Below are 23,238 nucleotides of genomic sequence, written 5' to 3' on the forward strand. Positions count from 1 at the left end.
AAGGAAACCCTTCCAGACATCCTCAGAAATGTCAGGGGGTTTCATTCTCAGAGCTGAGAGTGAAAATCTTGTAAAAACTCCTTTGATGCTCCTTACCCTGCTCTCTTTGCTACCTAGCAGGCATGAAGACAAATTTCAAAGAGAACTGGACAGACATTACTTAGCCTGGAACCAAATCAACACTAAACGTACAGAGGAGCTCTCCTTTTGCTTTCATTCCAAATTATAATGAACTTAATTACGCTGAAATACCTCCCAAAACCTAAATTATACTAAATACTCATTTCAGGAGTGATGATACTGGTATGTCCCAGAAGTAACACACTTCTCCAGACAGACAACATAGCAAAAATTTTGCTTTCTCTTCGGCTGGCAGCTGCCTGCCCCCGAGCAGCCGCTGTGGGGCCCGGCGAGCCCGCAGGCCCCAGCTCGAAGGGGACAGGCCCCGTCAGGCTGGGCTACCCAGCAGAGCGGGCACCGGCCGGCGGTGTGACGGCAGACGGGCAGAAGATGGGAGCGCTCTCTCCCGCAGATCCGGCAAATCAGCCCTGAGGGATCCGGGGGACGAAGGCTGCCGCCCCGCCGTCGCCCTCCGCTTTGAAATCCGCCCGCAGACTCAATCCCCGCGCTCGGAGGCCCGTTAGCACCCGTCGCGCCGCTCCCAGCGGAGGCGGGCCCCCGGCACCGCCCTTCCCGAAGCCGCCGGGGAGCGACTGGGCTCCTGCGGCCGCCGGCGGAGGCGCGGAGGGGGCGAAGGAGCCGGGTGTCCGTCCCTCCCCTCCCCTCCCCGGATCCCACCGGGTTCCCCCCCCAACACCGCCTCCCCTCAGCGCGGCGCGAGCCGCCTCACGGCGGCGCGCGCCCCCGTCCGGGGGCGGTGCGGGAGCGCGCGCCTTACCCGGCATGCAGCGGGCGGAGGGCTCGCACCAAGATGGCGGCGCCTCTGGAGGAGTACGAGAAAGAAGCGGGCTGTGTCCCCATCCTGCACCCGGAGGTGAGGGCGCCCCGCCGGGTGCAGGCCGGCCTCCGGGCGCGGCCGGGACGGTGCCCGGCTGCGGGAGGAGGAGGGGGCGAGGCGAGCGGGTGGGGTGCGCGGAGAGCGGGAGGTGTGCCGCCGCCACCGCCCCCCCGCTGCCGGCCGGGGTGGGCAGGGCCGGGCCGGGCCGCGGCAGGGAGGCGGCCGGGCGGGGAGGAGGGCAGGGTACGCCGCGGGGCGTCTTGTGGCGCCGGCCCCGGCGGGTCCGGCCCGGCCCCGGCTGGGGGGGACGGGGTGAGTCAGGCGGTGGGGGCGCTCCCGACCTCCCCAGCTCGCCGCCCCCCGGGGCGGCACCGCGGCACCGGCGTCCCTGAGCAGCAACGCTGGGTGCTCGGCCGGGCTCGGTACCCGCCCCCGGGGGGAGGCTGCGGCCCGGCAGCCCGGGGGAAGGCGGTGTGGGGAAGGAGGAATTAATGTTTCCTCTTGCGTTTTGCTGGCTCTGGTCGGGGGGTCGGGCCTGGTCCCATCCATCCCGGCGAACCGTGGGGGGCGTGGGGTTTATTTTGAAAGCAAACGGTCTGTCCCAATGTGCGGGCCAGGCGGTATGAGGAATGTTTACAGGTGACATGTAGAGGTCATTTCATGTCATATTTTTACCCTTCTTTTGTGCCACCCGCCTTTGTCAACAGCATGTGTGCATTCTCGAGGGCTAGTATAATTGTTTTGAAACGTGTTTTAAACAGTTTACAAAATCTTTTGCGTGTGGACTTGTCACCTGATAGGTTAAGGATTGTAAGAAATGATTTTTTTAGCGTACAAAAAAGATCAGTGCATATGCCAGGCTCCGGTTTTTGCTAAACAGATGGCACTCTTTTTCCTTAAACAACAGCTTAAAGACACTTTAAGTTTTCTTGATGACTGAAGAGGCTCTATAGGCCTCTAGTACTCATTCTTCTCTACCTCTCCAAACTGTGCTCGCTTATGACTTAAAACAGAACTCTCTTTTCTGAAGGTTAAGTAGGAAAGCAATGCACCCCAAATAAGTGTCTTGATTATTTTTTTGATTTTTTTTTAAGTGATATGTGAAGACTGATGCTACGTGTTTCTTCAGACTAACTCAAGAAGTACCCTTATTTGCAGTGTCTGATGATGTGTTTCAGAAGTGACAGGAGTTTTCAGTAATGATCCAGACTGTTGGTTATTAGTGTTCTTTGAAAGAAAATGTTCTTAACTTCTGGGAACTTCAGATGGGCAGTCTAAAACTGTAAAATGGAATCAAAAGCATCTACAGGCTGTTAGAAAGCCATTGTGTTTTAAAGATTGAAGGTTAGTATTTGTCAAATTAACTTTGAGTAATTATTATATAGTGAACAAAAATGTATCAATTTAAATTGGTGACTTTCACTAGTTAAGTAATCTGTTAGAATTTTATACTGTTCTTTGGTGTATAAAGTTGACTGTGCATACAAAAGATGGGGAAGGAAGTAAGTTAATATATTTTTTTTGCTGTAACACCAACCTGAATCTTTTAATATCCAATAAATATCACTTCTCTAACTAGTCTTGGGGTTTTTTATTGGATTTTTTTCTGGAAATGCTCAGTATCTGACTATGTCTTATTCACAGGGTAGTATTTACATGGATTTCAGTGGGTGTTCCCTTAGTCCTTAAAATGCCTTTGTGCAGATAATCTTTAAAAGAGAAGGATGTTTTCAGTGTTGGTGGTGAGACTGGCTGTTAAAAGAGCATTTCTGGAGTGTCTGTTAAAAGCTTGAGGATTCCCTACCGTAGCAGAGCTGTATTGTCACAGACCTGCCCACTGAACAGTGTAGTGCATTTGTGTTCAGTCATTTCTGAAGGTCAGGGGCCTTAATGCTCAGTGATTTCTACTTTTTAAGAAAATAACACTGTGTCCTTATGTAAGTAGTGATGTTGGAGCATATAATCAGTTCTTACATTTGTATACATGTAAAACTGATGCTTTTTATAGGACTGTCAAAATCTTTCCCAGTTTCTTATGTTTTATGCTACTGTTAACTGTATCATGCATCTTTAAAAAAGATTTTTTCCTGTGCCTTTCTTCTTAAATGAGGCTTTTGCTACTTATGGTATTTTTGTTTTGACTAATTTGGATTACTTTCAAAGTTTTTTAAGGGGCTTTTTTGGAAGGGAAGTGTTTGGTTTTTTCTATGGGCTCTATGGCTTTTCATTTTGCCGTAAGGTATTATGAACACTGTATTAATGTTGTAGGACAGATAGTTTTGGGAATAGTGAAAAATTGCTGATATATTGGAGTGCTGGAAGATCTATTTATTTATTTGTGAAAGGCTCAGCTTAGTGAGTCAAGTAATTTTGGTAAGAAGAGGTAGAAACACTGCTGAAAATGTGAGTGCTCTGGGAAATTGATGATGGGACTGCTTTTGGTGGGGTTTGTGTGGTATCTTGCTGACTGAGTTCATGGGCCTCCCTCTTTCCCGCATGAAAACAAGACGAACTTATATAATAGGCTCTTGTTTCAAAGGGTATCTATTCTTTCTTCTTATCACAAGTTCGGTTTAGTGTATGACAGCGTAGATCCCACGGTTTTCTACTAGTATTGTTGTAAGATTACTGGTGGAACATCAAAGTGTATAAATATCACTTTAGTGGTGAAGTACAACAAATAACATCAATTGCTCATGTAATACTCGTAGAATGATTTTATAGTATATGCTAAATGGATGGAGAACTGCAGGTTAACTGATATATCTTGGAACTACTTGCTAGAGAGAATTATTCCTGAGTGTCATTGTTCCTGAAAGTCTTAGAGGAGTTAATCTACTGGACTTGAGACTTTTTTTCATGAATGTTTGAGAGTAATAACAACATGGTCATTAATAAAACTTGCAGATGAACAAGATGGATAGGTACTAAGCAGGGAGGACAGAACAACTGTACAAAACTGTCCAGAATTAATGTAAAGTTATGCTAGTAAAACAAAGGGGACCTTAGCGCAGCTATATGCAAAGTAATGCGCTGAAGATAAGGAACATGGGCATGGGGTTGTATCCTGAAATTTATTGAGTAGTAGGATATAAATATGAAAAAGCAGTTCAACAGAAGTTCCCAGTATAATGCTTTGATTAGAAAATATGTAATATATTCCTTGATATTTTTTTTAAAGGTGGTTTGCTGGTTAGTAACAAGGAGATGATTTTTGGCTGAGCATGTGGTAATACTAAGGATGAAGTTATGTCTTTAAAAGTCATTGAAAAGTGTGGAAAAAAAGAGTTAAAAATTATTTTAATAATGCCGTACAGTGAAAGGCTTGAAAAAACTCTGTTCACATTATCAAAAGAACCTTTTTTTGCCTCATGCAAATACTTTCTTACTGAGATGCAGTGCTTTTTTCAGTTTATACTTAACAAGATCCAGTGGCTGGAAAGTAAGCTGAATGGGATCAAATTGAAAGGTACAAATGGTAAATGGTGAGGGTGAGTAATCAGTGTAACAAAGAAAGAAGGTCAATGGTGGATTTTTCAGCTCTTGATGCCTTCAGATTGAATTTGAATGTGTTTCGAGAGACCAAATGCAACCTTTTGAATTGTGCACATGGATAACTGGGTGGTGTCTCAAATCTGTGAATACAGAGGAGTGTAAACTATGTTGGGGTGACTGATTCTGTGAGTGATGTACCACCTTCTTCATGTACGTGAATTCTTCAACAGGATTGTGAAGTGCACGGATGACTTTTGGCATTAAAGGGAGTCCTCTGGGTGTAGACCTTGGGGTGGAAGTGGCATTGGCTGGCCTACAGCGTGATATGGTTGTCTCCGTTATAAGAGATGCAGAGCGCTCTGAGATGGCACAGTAACACTGGACTGAGAAGTCCCTGTTAGTTTGTTTCCTTCTCCCATAGTTCAGGTTTCTGGTGACAGTTACAATGGCAAGCCCTGCTTCCATTTATTCAGTGTAGGCCTATTATGGGAATGCTGCTCATACTGTTTGTGCTTGTTATCCTTCAACTAAATGTCTGGGTTTAAATTCCTTGGATCTTCTAAACAAGAACCACTTCCGTGCTGTTCTGGGGTAGGTGTTGATAGGCTTGGATGTTTTATTTCGAAATCCAAGAATGGGGAGGGGAGTCTTTAGGAGGAAATGGATTTTGTTTGTATAGCTCCTTTTTCTTTGGAAAACATTCTCAGTGTGTGGCCTAATATGGCCTGAACTGCCAAAGGTATTTCAGCTGTATCTCTTCCTAAATGGTAAGAACTATTACTGGGGAGGAAGCTCTGTTTTGTTACTACTTTGTAGTGCATTCACTGATGTCGTTAGGTTTTGTAGGATATGTTTGAGAGAGATGGAAATTATTGGTTATTACAGATCTCTTTTGGCAATGGAAGAGTCTTGGCTGTGGAAGTTGGGGTTTTGGTTATGGTGTTTTTGTTTTGTTTTCGTTTTGGTTTTTTTTGCTTACTCTAAAGTTAGAGCAAAATCTTCCTGCAAAGTTGGAAGAAAATTTTAAGAGTTATGGGCTCTGGCAGAAATTATCCCAGCTGGAAGCCTTCATTTTTATCTTTGTTTCTCTTCCTGGTGTTCAATTTGTAACTACCTGGGGAGTTAGAAGCACAGTATCTCCTTGTGTTCCTTGGTAGCGGTGTGAAGAAAACAGGTAAACTTATTGTAGATGTCTTTGGCTCTAATTTCTTCTATTTAAAATATCAGTGAAAGGCCTGATTTTACAGGCTGACTCTGTTCCCTGTGGGATTCTGTTGATATTGTTGAGGTTGTATTGGGGTACAGATTGCTCTCAATTGTCCTGTAGAGGTACAGGACTTACTCTGTAGTTTTGTCAGGATCACTCCAGGGGCTAAGCTTACATTTGTGCGCTTATTCAAAGAGCAGTTATTGCTTAAGGAGGAGGATGGAACCATAAAGTTACAAATTAGAAAGCTTAATACTGAAAGTTGAGTCTTGCTTCGTGCATCATGGTTAGCTTCATAGTTTGAGGCCAGAGGGGACTGCAGATTTAATGAAACCTTCTGATGTAGGCATTGAGGGTTTTTTAATAAATTCTTCTTATAGCCAGCATACTACTTATAAAGTAAAAAAGAAAATAAGCAAAATCCTACCATAAGAGATAACATTGTATAGCTGGGCAAATTGCCCCCAAATTTAATTTCTCTGTTTAAGACTTAAACCTGTTTCTAGTCTGAATTTAATTTGTTTCTGTTCATTACATCTTGAGAGATATCTATCCAAATATAGGTCTGTCTGTACTTATTTAATATGCTGATGATTATCAGGTCCCTACACTGGTGTTTATGGTCTGCAGTGCTACTGACCTGTTTGAGTCTTTCGTTAAGACATGTTCTTTCATTCTTTCAGTGTTTTCATGACATTGCTCTGAGGACAATAGCTGTCGTAGTAGTGAACTTGAGAACAGAGCACTGTTCTAACCAGGGCCAGTTGCAGTAGTAGTAAGTTCCACATTCTTAGCCGGCATTCCCCATTTGTGTAGACCATTGTACTGGTCTTATTGGGAACTGCGTCATGCTGGAAGTGTGTGCCCAGATGATTATCCACCTCCAAGTCTCTTCAGTGCTTTCTGGATAGTTTCCTGGATGGGTCTTCATTTTAGGTATGACTTTGCTTTTGTTGGTATAACCTTATTCTGGCTTGTCCCAACCTTCCCGAACTGATATAAGCTAAGTTGTATTAGAAATAGAGAATTACTTATCCCCCATCTTCCCCTCACTGTAAAACTTACCTCTAACAGTTGTTTACTTCTAGGTTGCAGACAACCATGAAATAGGGTGGGGTCAACATGCAAACTCTGTCGGATGCTTGGTGCCCTGTCAATAGTATTTTCATATTAGTGCTCTCTTGAGGTTTTGAAAATGTGAGCTACTGAAAAGAGCAAGAGCCATTTTTTGACCAACATAGTCCTTAACTAGGATGGTATGTATTATAGTCACAAAATGAATCATAAGAATAAAGCTTGTACAACTCTAGTTTTTAACACATGCAAGATAGACCACATTAACTTTCTTTATATTCTAATTTCTTAATCAAAATATCAGGCAATATTAAATCAAACACTTTGGACATTAACTGTGTTTGATCATTACTACTTCTTTATCGACTAAAAGTGCTGGGTTTATTTTTCTGTGAAACAGTGGTGCTTAACGTTACTAGTCTTTGCTTTTTTGTTGATTCTATATCAAACCTAGAAAAGCCAGCAATAACTTAAAAAGATAAAAGATAACATGGGTTATAAAAGGTTATCCAGATCATTGGAGTTTCTTCAGGCTTAATGAAAAAAACCCCAGTATTTACGTCTTTTGGACTGTATGGTGGACCTAAACAGCCTGTACTTTAAAGAAGCTTAATATTATTTGCTGTTATATTAGAAAGCATTTTATCATGGCAACAGGATGTCATTTAAATTTCCTGGCTTTTTCCTCAGCTGTTTTTGTTCTGCATTTATAGAACATCTTCAAATTTTGTGGTTTTGTATTTTTAGTGACAGTTTATCATTCTTACATTGTAATCTTGACAACTTTTGACTGTTTCGTGTGTTAGAAAGCTGGTTGTCCTTCTAGGGATAGGGATGTCTTGTATCCTTTTGCTTGCCTTTCAGTTTTCCGTACTTTTCTAATTTGTCATGCTCATCGTCAATAATTCTCTTGCCATTTTTACCAGATTTCTTTTTTTACAGTTGTTCTCACTTCCCTTGTGAACTATGCATTTTTTCACCACTCTGGGCTTTTTCTCTGTGGTAACATTGTGGCTTCTCGGGCATCTAGTAAAACACTTAAAAATAGATTTCAACTATTTACAGTTTTTCTTCTACATATTTTCTTCGATCTGGGCAGTAATTGATTTTTTTTTTTAACGTTCTGGAACAGGCCATCTTAAAGCATCAGTGGTGAATGTCTGGTTTGACCTAAATTTGCATTGACTCAGTTTGCCTGTTAAGTACAGGCTTTATTTCTCTTAGATTTCATAGAATATTAGTCTTCGAACAGTATTCGTTCACTGTGTTTACCTGTTTGCTCAGGGAAGTAATGAGAAATAATAAATGTGGAAGAGGGTTGCATTTTAACTTTACAGAATCCAGTTTATGGAATTAAAGAGGAAAATGTTTGTTTGCTGTTTGCTTGAAAACTAGATAATACTGTCATTGATACTGATGTGTTTAGATGGGAGCGCCCTCAGTAATTGATACTTCAGTGTGCACACTGTCCTCTGCTGCTTTTCAAAGACAGTATGAGATAAAGATTTGACTTTCGTAACATCTCTCTGAGAGAAAGAGGAGTATGTTACAAAAGAGCCTGTAGAATAAAGTCAAAAGCTTCTTCTGAAGTGAGAGGGAGTCTGGCTGAATTGAACCCTCAGGCCTGTCATGCCCAGTACATGGTGTAACATTAGACTACTATTTGTCTGGTGCAATTTTGAAATATAGCAATTTCTTCCTACGCTTGTAGGATGCCCTGAGGTTTGTAGAAGTGTCATCTTGATTGTCTCTGTAAGGGGGAATTACCAAAAATGGAGGGTAGTGGGAATGCTGTGGTCAGAGCTTGGAAGGCTGCTCAAGACCAGGGGAAGATGAAGATGGCTCAAGAAGGAGGGAACACAGTAGCAAGAGAGGGAGGATATCAGAGTGTGCTTGAAAACAGTTGTATTGCTGGCTTTGAAGGATGTGGTTTTGTGATTGAGTTTAAGCTGCTCTAAAGCCACGGTGGAAGCCAGATACAGTCCCTTACCCTTCCTGGCATCAACTCTTGCAATTGTGTGGCTAGTAGGTGAATTGGGATACTTCTGGCTTTGTGCATCTGTGACCTGGTCTAATTAAAACCATTCCTGCACTGTTGTGAGTGCTGGTGAGAAATAATGGAGAATGTGCAGCCAGGACCATGAGTGTGACCATCCATTCTGATGACAGAATGGTTTTAGCTTAACTTAAGCTGATTGTGAAACTCACTTTTAAACACTTCCAGCTGCACACATCTGCCAGTGATGCTTGTCTGGTCCCAGGATGAGACAGTTCAGGGAAGTAAATCAGTAGAAAATTCATCCCATACAAAAAAATTATGCATAACTTTCTGCCATTTCACTAAACCTACTCATTGTATGATCAAATGCACTACAGTACTGACAGAAGGTAGAGGCTGAGACGGTGTGATCAGTTTGGAAGTTAGATAGGAGTTACTAGTTAGAAGTTGAGTGGGACTGTTTGTAACTGTCAGACCACAGATTTACTAAGCTGTCTTTATGCTGCAGAAAATTGACTTATCAGCATGACTACAGGTTCATTTCGTGCCCTTCCTCGTTGTGGTACATGAACCAGCCTGTGTTTATCATAAGTGGAAATGAGAGTTTGCTTAGTTGCCTATTGGTTTGAAGCTCCATTTGCCAGTCCAAGGTGTGGTGGGAATGGTGAATTGAAATTTTTCATGAGAACTGAAGTGCAGCTTGTACTACCTTTCTCTTTTTGTGTATGTACCAAGGAGAAAAGGGGGTCCATAGCTAGACTGACTGCTGATTCTGTCGTGTGTACTTGACAGTGCTCTAATTCTTGATGTAAATTTTTCACTGTTCCTCAGAGACGAGTTAGCTATAAACTCACTAAACAGCATAATTTCCATTTGAGTGTAGCTTTGGCAAATGCTGAATAAAGCAGAACCTTCAGTGTAACTTTTTTTTTTTTGAATATGTGATATTTCCAGGTTTGAAAATTTAATGAAGAATCTTGATCTTTGAAAAAGAATTTTCAGATTGTCCTTTTCTGGAAATTTAAAGAGTGTTGTTTTGTGGTTTTTTTCCCTCCAAGTAGCTGAGGAGCAGGATTGAGCTAGATACATGCTTAAATGCATTTTTGAAGTTTAGCATTTTACAAGAGTGAAATGCATAGTTGGCTTTAAGTTACTGTCATGATGACTGACTACTAATGCTAGTTCTCAGGGATTTTTTTTTTTTTTAATGTTTAGAGGTCTGCAAGCTCATATACTCGTGAGACCTAGACCTGTTTAAATCACTTGAAGGAAAAAAAAAAGGTTTTATTTTTGTTGAAATCCTGAGATTTTTGGCTAAGAACACAATGCAACTCTCCTTGAAAAGAAAGCCAAAAAAGAAATATCTACATGTTAATGTAAGTTGCTGACTAAACCAAAACTTCAAACCATAGTATTTTAAGCTTTTACGTTTTTTAACCTTTACAAATGCTAGTAATCACAGCTGTTTTAAATAACGTTAGTGGCGCTGTGTGCAAACACGAGGCCTTCTGAAAAGCCTTCTTATGAAGCTATTACTTCCTAAAGTATGACACTGTTCAATTTAGGAGCATCTGTAAGTAAATGACTAGCAAGCAGTCAATTGGTTGTAGACACTTGCTTTGAAGAAGCAAAATTTACTCGTTAACCAGCTGTGCTTTAAATCACATGATCTATGACCTCTGCATAGAGTGGTTGGATTAAGGGCTCTAGTTGAGCATCTCTAACTCATTGTTATGTAAAAAAAAAATTAGATCCTCATTGGAGAGTATGTGGGATTATTCTCTCGGTGTGATGGCTGAGTGAGTGTTGCTTGTGGGTGGAATTCTGTATCAGCAAAAGGACTACTTTATCGTGTTTGAGATGAGCCTTTTCTCAATCTATTCTGCTGCTTTTTAAAGAAAGCATTGTCAATTTAAAGTGTAACTTGTTTTAAAAAAAAAATAATCAGAGTATTAAGTACAGCTTTTCTCCTGTTGTGTATGTATTCTATAATTCTCCAGGGATTTTCATAAATGCATGTTTTCTATTGGTGTGTCAAGAAACCGTGCAAATAGGCCAAAAATTTAGGAGGGAAACCAAACTTCACAGTATGTAGTCAGATAGGAGTGACTGAATTGTCATTGAATGGAAGGTTGGTTTTTTGTCATGTCATACTCATTTTGTGTAATTTAATGCTATAATAGGGGGCAGGGGGAATCCCATCATAAATTATAAGGGTCCATGTAAGGTGAGTCTGATAGCATATATTTGCAAGCCCAACACTGAACTGTTTTTTTTTGATATATAGTGTGCCCAGTTAATATTTTAAAAAAAAAAGTGGTATTGCATATTTTTTTCATGGAGAATATAATCTGCTTTCAATGGAGTTTTTCTGTCTAAACTGAAGGTATACATGCATCATCCCAGTTCAGACAATCTAACTATAGCTGCTGAAGGCTCTGGCTCCTCGAACTGATGAACCTATATGGCCCTGAAGAATTCTTTTTTTCCCCTGGCTAGGACTTCATGGGATTCTGTGATCAGACTGCTCGCACTTGATGACAGTCAACAGTTAGATTAGCTGTTACTGGTTTCACCCTAAATTTTACTGCTGTTTTTGGAGAAGAAAAAGCTACTCTTCTTAGGCCTGTAAAGAATTAAATGTGATTCTCTCTAAAGTTAAGACATGATCACTTTAACCTCTGTTTCTGTGACTTTCTGTGTTGCAGAATTAGGTGAAGGGGTAGGGGAGTTATAAACTTTAGAAGAGGAACTTCCATTAAAAATGTTAAAATAAATACCAGCAGTATCTTTTTTTTTTTTTTTAGGAATGCAATGAATTGATTTACTTGTACTTATTTTGTGATCATTTTTCTATTAATGCTAGCGCATAAGTGGCTAGTATTTATGTATATATAAACTAATGTGGGTGTTTATAATATGCAAATTGCTATAAATAAATTTTTATAGATTCTTGCACTTTTTTAAAAGTAGGAGGAAAACTGGGAAAGCTTACTAAAAAGCACTATATACTAACAAATGAAGAACAGAGAAGTTGAACACAGAAATGTGGGGGAAGGAATTCTTTAATATTAACCTCCAATAGTCCCTGTTAAATATAATACACATACACGAGGATTATTTTATTATTTAGCTTCCCTGAAATAGTTGCAGTCACTTCCAATTTTATCATGATTCTTTCAACTGCAGCCAGATACAGAAATAGTATAGTCATCAATAAAAAAAACAATAATTATGATTTCTTCTGTTTTCTTTAAGAAACAAAGGCAATAGTAAGCAATGTTTTATGGAAGGTAATGCTTTTATTTCTACATTTTTATTTTAGAACTTGTTAATATTTTCTCTTCAAGTGTCAATAATCTTGGTCAGCGTTCAGAATATGAGTGTCTGATTTTGATCGTGGTATCGCTTCCTTGCAGCAATATTGCATAACGTTAAAGGAAAAGCAGTCCTAGCCATCTGTTAGTGCCTACCAGAGCCATGTGTAGCAGCTGTAAGCAGCAGTATTTTCCTCCCTTCCTTATGTCCATGCAGGCATAGTGACCTGTTCGTATCCTCCTGCTATATATAATTGTGAATCATGAAATTGCTATCTCAGAATAATTCAGTTTTGGTCATCTTATTCTTTCATGCATAACTTCATAATTTTTGTTTTCCTATAAATACTGTTTTCATAATTCTCCTTAAGCTTATTTCATTTTGGCTTTTTTATTGGAAAAGATTAAAAGATTTGAGTACTGAGGGGAAATGAGCATAACTTGTGCATTTGGTTATGAGGAGAACGGATTGGGAATGCCGGTGTTGTTAGTGTTCATTCTTGGGAGCTGTGCTTACTTTTTTTCCTTCTCCCCTGGACCACTTCTTTTTCATTTGGAGTAATTTTTCATATTTTGCTTTATCTTCTGTTTCCCCATCTTATTGGTCTTATTTTCCAGAGGAGGTTCCTTTTTGTCCTCTACTGTGTTGTTTCTTTTTTTCCAAAATGCCCCCCCCCCTTTTTTTTTTTAAGCCTTATTCTCACTTTTCTGAGTTTTTTCCTACCCTGCATTACTTACGCATCTGTGCAAGCAATCTGCACATTTTGTGGCTAATGAGTAATGGCGAACTAGTCACAGATGCATATGAGTGATTACAGCACTGTCAAAGGATAGTCACTGAAGTGGGAAGCTCATCTAGAAAGAGTGACCCATAGTAGTAATTGGGGAACCAAATTTGATTTTTATAAATAAGTAAAATGCGTCTCTCTTGCAACCTTCTAAACCAACCAAGTCTACCAGTTTCTAAAAGTAGCTTCATTTTCTTCATCCTGTCAGCCTGACTTCCTTGAATATTTAGAAGCTGGAGTCTGTTGTTCCATGATTACTTAGTCAAATTAACAATTGGCAGCTGCCAAAATATTCCTGCTACCTTCTCTTTATTTGCTTTCCCTCTACCAGTGGCTCTGGAGCCCATCTTTGCATGGGAGAAAAAAGATTCAACTTGCTGTCCTAGTAAAAGAACTAGGTTTTTCTATTTCTTGTTTAATTTTTTTCCCCTCTAATGGACTGAGTGGGCTTGCTGTGACCACAGCTCCGAGTACCAAAGCTTGCTTGAGTCAGGCAGCAGGAGCAAGAGCCAAGAGCAGTGGGGGACAGTGGGTAGAGAAATGACGTTTCTCTTTTAGTAATGGTAAACTACTAATTTGTCTCAAGTTATGCTTGGAAATGGCTGCTTGAAACAGGATGAAGCAAGTAGAGATTTCGTGTTTGCAACCTGCCTGTTGTAGATCAGTGAAATCAGGCCTCTGCTCTACTCCCTTCCATTTAGTTTTCCTGACTTTCAGCTGGGGAAGAGCCATTGTCAGTAGAGATCAAAATACCAAAAAATAACTGTGTTTGTATTTCAGTTTCTTTGAATTAGCTCTTAGTGGTTTTTAACAGTGTATCATCATTGTAAACTGAGATTTTCCTGGAATAAATATTTTCATCATAAAAGGAAAAATATTTTAACACTTAGGAATATTGTTGAAGCCATTTATGAATGTGGTATATGTTCTAGGCTCAAAATGTTATGTTGTTACTTTATTATCAATCTGTCGTATGTTTAAAAAAAAATCATAGTAGTTTCAAGAATTTTTAACTGTTTTCTTAAAATTTGTGGGAGGGCATATGAATTTAGAGGAGATTCATTCTTTCCTATTTTAGGTGGGAACCTCAAAGCCAAATGGTGACAATGAAACTGACAATACACGAACTTCTGTGAAAGGCATGATGTAAACATGATATAACTCATTATTTTTTCACTCTTTTTATGCTTATTGCTGTTGCTTTAATAATGGTGGACAAGTAAGCAGAGCTTTTTCTTCAGTCCAACAGGTTGGAGGAAGTTATCTGTACTTTGTGCATTTTAACGTTCTGTTAAACTCCCAAAATAGATGCTGTCTGGATGTTGTACTTGTGATTTCTTTCTAGCTTAGCTGCTGATGCAGAATGACTGACGCTGGCCAAACTCAGCCCTGATGTGACACGACTGTGGTCGTTCCCTCCAGGGCCAAAGGGGATGTGTGATGCCCAGGCACAGGCAGCTGAGCTCAGGTAGCCTGCTGCTGGCTTAGAGCTGTGCCTGCACGTATTACGGCAGTGTTTGATGATTGTGGCTCTGATGAAGGAATTATATTTGGTAGCAATGCGTATAGAGAGAGACCGTGTTTAATATCCCCAGCTTTTCAAATAGCAGTCTTTTAAATTGCTAAGCTAAGCATTTAAAAATATAAAACTTATCAAAGAAGGTGGTAGAAAAGTTAAGTGTTTGCTAGTTCTTAAGCTTTGTCATGGCGTTGTTCTAAGCCAAGTCTTTTACATAGTTTATAACGGGTGAATATGTGCAATCATGTATGGGCTTACGAGGAGTTTTGGTGTCTATATTGACTGAGCTGAAATCCCTGCATATTTAGGCTTAGCTTTTTCACTTTTAAATCTTGCATTGTCTTACTGCTGAGTCCTTGTTGCTGAAAACTTTATAGTTTTAATACACTGTTGCAGTCCTTGAAACTGAGGAATTACTTACTGTAATGGCACTTGAATATCTTGTCAATTTTCAGGTTATGTTTGCAACAATGTAGTGTACTCAAATTAAACAACCACCATACTCAGTTTTTCTGATTCTTACTTTACAAGTAACTAGAGACACGTGGCAGAACTTGACCACTGGCTGGGTAGATACGAGGAAGAATTTCTTTACTCTTTTCTCACTTGAGAAACAGATGCTTCAGAAAGCATTTATTTTTCTGTATTGTAGTATCAGAAATTATAGTTTTCAGTTACAGAACTTTTTTTTTCCCTTTAGAAAGGACATAGTTAGAGCTTCCTTATGAGTTTTAAGAATGTGCTTTTGGGGTTTAGAGCTGTGTGTTGGATAACTAAGGAGAGCTTTACAGTTCAGTTTGAAGTGACTGTATTGATAGGAGCAAATACATGTCAGGCATAACGTTGTACTAGTTCAGCTTGAAGTAGTTTGAAATCTGATTATTTCTGTTTTTTTTCCATTGGTGTATATATAGCCTCTGTAAAAGCAGAGGTAGCTAGCAGTTAAGTTCTGTTGACTAGATATTGGTTTATCACAAGCCATGGCATCTGGGAAGGTTAATTGTGTTTTAATGTAACAATTTTAGTTTCCTGGCAAGTTGATGTTTAATCAAACTAGTAGGCTTTGTAAGCAGAGACCTAAATAGCCAAATTGTTCTCTGAAAAACCTAAGGCTGATAATAGGGACTGCAAAATCAAAAGCTGAAGGTTCAAGTAAAGTGTTTGTTAGCTGAGTTCTGTAGACTCTGAGATGGCACCTTGAGCAGATACCTGTTTTGGATTCACTTGTTGTAGGCCTTTTAATGGTCTCCTATTGCAGGCTATCAATTGATCTTCTGTTTGCTGTTAACAATAACACTAAAGAACCAGTATTAATCCTGATACTAATATAAGACATACAAGAATTATACTCAGCCAATTCTATCAGTAGGAAGCTGTGGACAGTAAATGTCGGACACTGCGAGCGCAACAGCTTCAGGAGGAAGGGGAAGGGCTCAGGAGTCCGGCACCGGGGCAAGGAGTTTCTCTGGACTGCTGCCATCAAGGGAGAGAGAAACTATGCAGCAAACTTTCCAATTTATATAGAATGTGATGTACATGGTATGAAGTAATCCTGTTGGCCAGCCTGGGTCAAATGCCCAGGTCTCGCTCCTCCCCATCCCTGCACCTGGCGAGGCTTGAAAACATTGAGACCTTGAAACCCGCATAGCCTAGCTGGCTATAAAATAAATATTTTCACAGATTCAGACACTAGAGTCTTCTAAAAGTGCAGTTTTCCCGAGCATCAGAAGAGAAATTAGTCCTGTGTTGCTCAACCCAGGACAGCAATATAGGGTTCACTTTAAGTTTATATTTATCGTGACTCTTTATGTTAAACAAATGGATCATAACTGCTAATGTATGTACTGGGGGGAACTGTGAGAGAACTCTTTCTTCCTTACACATTTTGTGTCAGACAGTCATATTTGCCATCACTTCAGATCTAACTTTTTATTAATATAACAAAACTTGAAAGTTTCAGCATAAAAAGAGTAGTTCAGAGTCATTATCAGTACAAAAGGAGATTAAAAATTATATATATCTTTTTAAAGTTAAGGGTACTGTCATTACCTTCAAGTCCATAGTAAAAGTAGTACGTAAGCTGTAGGAGGGGGCTAAGCAGAATCATCTCTCACTCTTTTGAATTTACATGGTTAATAACTAATACTTAAGACTCTGCTGTATTCCCATAAACCTTTTTTGCGAAAGCATTAGTATCCTAAGACTGTGGTTTCATGGTCAGTTTAGGCTGACATAAATTTACGCTGCTCGTAAATGGGCAGCTCTCTTGACTGGCTTGTGTGGGCTCAAGGGAACAGAAGCCTGGTTTGTGTGCTTGGAGTGGTCAGGAAAATGCAGTTTAGGAGAAACAGTGTTCCCTGGTAAATTAACATCTGCTTGAAAAATAACCCAGGTTTCTCAGTTTGCTTTTAATAATTGTTGGGTAACAAGAAGAGGGATTCTTTCCCCTTCCAGCAGCTGGAACTGGAACTACTATCTCCGCATCAAGGTGCCCCAGGACAGTGAATTTCTTTTGTTCTGGCCTCCACCTACTTGACTTACCCTTTAGCTTTTCAGGGTCTGAGCATTACAATTTGATATGTAATAGTGTGCTGTGATTGTGTGGTGTAATAACAGGTGAACAGAAATGGTATAAATCCTGCTTTTTTTCCTAATACGATGGAAAAGAAAAAAAATCACATGGGACAAAATAATTTAATTTAGCCTTCTCTTATATTTTACTTTTTTAAAAGAAAAATTATGTCCTTTGGTATCTTTTTCAGCATCTTTACTCCAGATAACACCCTGGCTAATCTAGTAGCTGGGGGGGGGGGGGGGGGGGGAAGGTTTAGTTAAGCTGTTGCTTTCTTCAAATACAAAGCGAAGCTATGTTTCTGCGTAGTAAGAGAATTGATTGTAATGTGCAATTTGGATGACAGCAGATGCCGTTACGCTTTTAGGTTGTCTCTCCTGTAGAGATGGCAACAGAGCAGCCTTCCTGCTGGGCTGGCAATACTTAATTGGTTAATCTAGTTAGTTTTTCAGCCTTAGAAAGAAAAATGGAGTGCCACAAAATAATATTGTGGTCAAGATGAGATGTATTCTGCTGATCATTTAGGTATGGAACTGAAAAATTTATTTTTCTGAAGAAAAGTCTATGCATAAGAATAAATATTTTGAAAATGAAGACTTTTTGCTGCACTAGTTCTCAGTGTTACTATGTTATGTTTTTAAAGCTCTAAATGCTTGAATTTCTTGGAAGATTTTAGTGTATAAGATGTCATAAATATTTTAACTATATAAATGACTATAATAATTTAGTACAGTTTAGTAATACAAAACGTACTTAATGCATTAGGATTTTTCTTCATTTGGCTTTTTTTCCTGTCTGAAATAGGTACATTGTATGTAATAAACACAAACTTGCTCAACTGAAGTTAGTTTTGAAATTAATACTGAGAGTTTTGGGATCTTTTCAACTAGACTACCTTCTTGCTAGTTTACTCTGAGCTTATAACTGGTATGAGTTTTTAGACTTCTGCTTAAGTGATGCTTCAGTACGTTGAAATCTGGAAACAGATATTTTAAATGTGGTTTTCAGACTTAAATCTTCTTTTTTTTACCTTTCTAAAAGAGATAGATAATGCATGTAATAATTTTAGGGTAAAAATACTTTGAAATAATTTTAATGAGAAAAATTTGTAATGACTGATTTGATTACCAGCATCTAGTTATTGGTAAGGCATTGTGTTTATACAGCTGAGGCGAGTAAACTCCAGATTAAGAGAGTCAGACTGGAGTCTACTTGCCTGCATGCAAGCTCAGTACTTGAACTCCCATGGCAGTCAACAGAGAGCTGGTTAATGTTGTCATGGGAAGCTAGAAAACACTTTGGCTGACTAGCCACAACTGGACAAAGTAAGAACTTCTCATTGTGATGAACAGCTCCTTCTGTAGAAATTGTTGCACAGCTGAGAGAACATAAGAAATGGGGAGACCTGCGCTCATCTTGGCAATAGGAAGTCTCCCTAGCCTTCATATGTCCCTTAGTCACTTATGCTAGTGGGGCAGCATATGCCTCTTGGGAGAGAAGGTGGTGGGAATTTGTGACTGTGAATCCTTGTTAAGGTTAGGTGTGTTATATCATGTTCGTCTTGACTCAGGATATCTGTATTTCAAAAAAAAATCTGTAAAAATCTGTCTAGTATAATAATCAAAAAGTTGATTACTCATTTTAATAACTAAGTGGAAGTTGGAATCTTAATTAAACACCTTTCAGAAGGTGTTTAAAAATGTTTCCAGGTCTAGATTAAAGAAATAAAATTTCTGCTCATGGAACTATGTGTTGAGGAAAACTGAGTAAAAGTAAATAGCACTTTTTAATAAAGTCAATTGAAATGCATTTTTAGAACTTTCATAGAGCTTACTTCTCTTTTTGCTTCGCTATTGCAGTTCTCACAGTCTTTTTATGTAGCTATGCTGAATTGGACGGTTTATATGCAGAGGCAATCAGCTGTAGTATTTGTAACAAATCGGAAGTTGTCTAGAAGCTGCATAAAATTCATCGTTCAATTTCAACTTGCTGAGCTGACTTTTCACATGCATGCAGTTTCTAAAGAAAAATGCTATGTTGCTGCCCTAGTGATCTGTCAATACAGTGTTTATCCCTCATCAAAAGAATTAAGTTTGTAAGGAGCTGTATCTGGTGAAGAATGTGTCATGGTCATGTCATTTATTTTTGAGACCCATAGGTTAAATGTACATAGATTGTCTCTGAAACTGGGACTGCAGTTGAAGAATCAATGAAGTATCAGTAGCTTCTGGTCATTGGTTTTAATCGTTCCCAGTTATTTTGTAGAAGGTACTTGACTGTGCTATTTGAAGTATAACATTTATTTGTAGTAGCAGAGTGAAACTTTGTCGGTTTATGGCCGATAGTTTTTTTTTTTTTTTAGCTATGCTATGTTGCATTTGTTAAAAAAACCCACAAAACAACCAAAAAAAAGGTTGTTACTTTTTGTTAACAATCTATAAAAATACCCCAGCATAGGATTTGGCAGAACTCTGCTATTACAGGTGGTGTTTTCTGGAAGGTGTTTGAAATCTATACTGGGGAATAGAGTAGCCTGCTTTGCAAAATGTAGAAATGTGACCAGTCAGCTTACCACTCTCAGATTTAGGTAGTTTTATAGTATATTGAACAAGGTCCTGGTTTTATTTTTGCTTGTGTAATTTATTTATTTTTTTTTCTGAGAAATTTCAGTAATGCTGATTTTGATGTTCTAATAGCAAGTTTGTCTATTTTAGGAAATAAAGCCTCAGAGCCATTACAACCATGGATATAGTGAATCTCTTGGACGGAAAAGCCACATTGATGATTACAGCACTTGGGACATTGTCAAAGCCACACAGTAAGTTTATTTTTGGGTGTTAGATTTGTATGTGTATTAGTTAAAAAAACAGTAAAATGGATTTTTTTGTTTGCATAAAGTGGAAGGTGAACTGTATTTGTAGATACAATAGTGGAAGATTTCAGAAGCGAACTCTACAAAATTACTGTTAAGACAAATTTATGAGCATTGTATGAAAATATGCAGGAGGAATTATGATAAGTTGTAAATATATGTGGTTGCTGGATAGATTGTTGGAAGAGAACATACGGTTTTCTTCCTGTTGGTACTGATGTTTATTTTGTGTAGGTGATGATTAAGAGATAAGTGGGCAACATTGATACACAAACATGAGGGTTTCCTTGATTTGTTGAAAACATTTATAGGTTAGAAGGGAAGTGTCTATGTGTAACTTCCTTCGTTATGCCTGATCCTGCAGTTTCAGTGTTGCATGAAACTGAGTTTATTGCTGAGAAAGGATTGTAGGAGTAAACTGTGTGCAAATGTAATAATTACATTCTTAATACAGATAAATTATAGAAATTTGTCTTCTACGCAGTGCTGTAGTACATACTAACTCACAAGACTTTCTGAAGAATTGTCAAAATTTTTAGCTTGTTATTGTTTACCATTCAGAAACCCCACCACTGTCACTCTTCTTCAATGAGCTGAGATGATAGACAGTTTTGTAAGATTTTTATTTTTCTTGCATTTTTAACTTGAATGCTTAAACTATTACATATTTTGCTGAGCTATTTGCCTTTTTCTTCTTAAAAGAAATTTTTTCTTTCCTTTTTTTCCTAAAAGGCATCTTCTCCAACTGAAAGCAGCTTTGCAGCTCTGCTTGTGACACAGGCCCCATTTAGGTTTAGGAAGTATGTACTTTCCTTCGCTTTCTGTTTTGAGTTGTGAGGAGTTGAACTTCCTGAAATAGGAAGTTGACTGACTCTGCAATTGCTCTAAATACTTTAATAGTAATACTGCAACCTATAATCCTAATATTAGGGGATTTTTAGAAATGAAACTATTGGCATAGCATCAAAGTAGATGCTTCTTAGAAGCATGGAAATATGACAGCAGAAATTATTTTACAGGTTACCTGCTTCCATTCTTGTATGCTCGTTGCATGCTTGAAACTATAAAACACATTTGTCCCCATTAGCCCTCAAATTTAGGCTGATCTATGCTTTCAGCTGAGTTGTTATAGTTCTTTTCTGGTTTTCTCAAACAAGCATCAACAGGGCTGTGAATTATCTGTTATGTTCCTTCCCAGTCATGGTGAAATGTGATTTACAGAGATGATGACATCTTGCTAAAGAGGACTATAGTTTCATATCATAGCCCTAATGGTTAGTATCACAGGGAAGGGGGACTGTCAACATGGGTCAAGTGTTGGTATCCAGACAGCACTTCTCCAACTAGAGGGAGAACTCGCCTTTAAGTATTTACTAGGATTTGAAGGCTATGTTATATAAAACAAGTGTCTTAAAGGGCAAAATATCTGAAATTCAAGGCAGAAAATAAACGCACTAAATATCATGAGACGCGCAATAAAATAAATAATGCTGCTGATGTATTCATTCTGTGTTATTAAAAAGATACGCAGTTCCTATTAAAGTTATGTAGTTATTCGCTTTTGTAGAAATATAACCTCTTTTATATGTATGCAAAATAGATGATCTTATCCTCTCACCTGTAGTCAAAAATCAGTATTCACTTATTGGTCTGATTAACTTGTTTACTTTTTAGTTCACTGCTAATCTAAGTAAGATGCCACAAAAAGCTTTGTAAAAAAAAAAAAAAAAAAAAAAAGGACACTGATCTGTCTCCTAGAACTCCCTTCCCCAGTTTAGTAAGCTCATGTAGAACGTAGCAAAATAGAATAAGAATTATTTTCAGTCTCTTAGTTTGAGTGTGTTGTTGTGTTTTTTTTCCAAGTCCAGAAGTGTAGCATTTAGCATAGAATTAACAGCACAGGTTCCTTTTTTTTGTTTTGTGTTTTTTTTTTGGTTTGTTTGTTTGTTTTCAGAACACTTCACAACTTCCCCAAGAGAATAGGACAGTTTTTTTAGTGTGATATGGTCAAATGGTAGCCGTGTGCTTACCATTAGTTAAATGAAGCTCTGTTGATCTTTAGAATGGTCCAATAGCTAATTATAATAATCACAGGATCATAGAATGGCTAGAGTTGGAAGGGACCTTAAAGATCATCTAGTTCCAACCCCCCTGCCGTGGGCAGGGACACCTCCCACCAGACCAGGCTGCTCAAAGCCCCATCCAGCCTGGCCTTGAACACCTCCAGGGATGGGGCAGCCACAACTTCCCTGGGCAACCTGTTCCAGTGCCTCACCATCCTCACAGTAACGAATTTCTTCCTAAAATCCAATCTAAATCTCCCCTCTTTTAGGTTAAAACCATTACACCTCGTCCTGACACTATTGTCCCTGACAAAGAGTCCCTCCCCACCTTTCCTGTAGGCCCCCTTCAGGTACTGGGAGGCTGCCGTAAGGTCTCCCTGGAGCCTTCCCTTCTCCAGGCAGAACAACTCCAACTCTCTCAGCCTGTCCTCATAGGAGAGGTGTTCCAGCCCTCTGGTCATCCTCGTGGCTTTGTTGTCTATCTTCCTCTGTTTTGTGTTGGTTTTGGGGTTTTTTGGGTGTTGGTTTTTTGTTTGTTTAAAATAATAAAAAAACAAAATCAAACTGATCTGTCATCCAAAATGATTTGGCATTTCATGTAAGACCACTTAAATTGCAGGCTTCTTGACAGGCAGAAGGTGCATTTTGCCATAACATAGAACTGTTTGCTGTTAAATTTGTGATAATCCAAGCAGGAAGCACTTAGGCATGATATTTAAGTAGCTAGTCAGTCATTTAATTTTTTTCATAATGATTGTTCTTACAGTATTTGATGTGCTGCACTATTAAAAGTTTCTCCTGTGAAAGTAACTAGTTACATTATTGTTGCAACTTAACATGAAAATGGGGAACATAGGTCCTTAAAGTTTAAAGATGATGATGAAAAGTGGGATGAAAAGGTTTAAAACTTATCTGTACTTCATATATGCTGCTTGACTGTAAAATACTATTTTGAGATGTTGAGTTTATTGGCACTTGATTACAGAGAAATAAAACAATGCTAGTAAAATGGTGCATTTGCTTTTATGTTTTTCAATAAAGGAATATAAGAGCTTGCAAGCTCCACACGTTTTTCCAGAAGTATTTGTTTGTTGTTTCATATCTTGTTGAGCTCTTTGCATGCTTTACCTTCTTAGTCTGTAGATTGGACACTAATTAAATTAACATGCTCATACACTGTGAGTTACAAATCTAATAACCTCTTACAATCAAATTAAGACTTTGTTTAAAAAAAGAGTGATTCATCTGATGTTCTCATTGCAAAGAGTTTATCAATATTTGTATTTTTCCCCATTATGTTCCTGATGAATTGTCCATCAGATGTGGCAGCCTAGACATGCTTTATATCAAAAATAGCCTGTCTCTGTGTGTATT

General features: G+C 38.9%; 1 protein-coding gene across 1 annotated transcript in view; it reads left to right on the forward strand.

Annotated features, from left to right (window-relative positions):
• Window positions 1-697: 697 nt before the first annotated feature.
• The window catches only part of ZDHHC17 (zDHHC palmitoyltransferase 17), an 82,150-nt gene continuing 59,609 nt past the window's right edge, over window positions 698-23,238 (forward strand). The window contains exons 1-2 of the mRNA XM_074573704.1: window positions 698-994; window positions 19,644-19,747. Of these exons, the coding sequence (XP_074429805.1) occupies window positions 932-994; window positions 19,644-19,747 (167 nt within the window). The 5' untranslated portion in view covers window positions 698-931. The remainder of the gene's footprint in view (window positions 995-19,643; window positions 19,748-23,238) is intronic.

This window comes from Larus michahellis, chromosome 1, assembly GCF_964199755.1.
Source record: "Larus michahellis chromosome 1, bLarMic1.1, whole genome shotgun sequence".
Classification (NCBI taxonomy): domain Eukaryota; kingdom Metazoa; phylum Chordata; class Aves; order Charadriiformes; family Laridae; genus Larus; species Larus michahellis.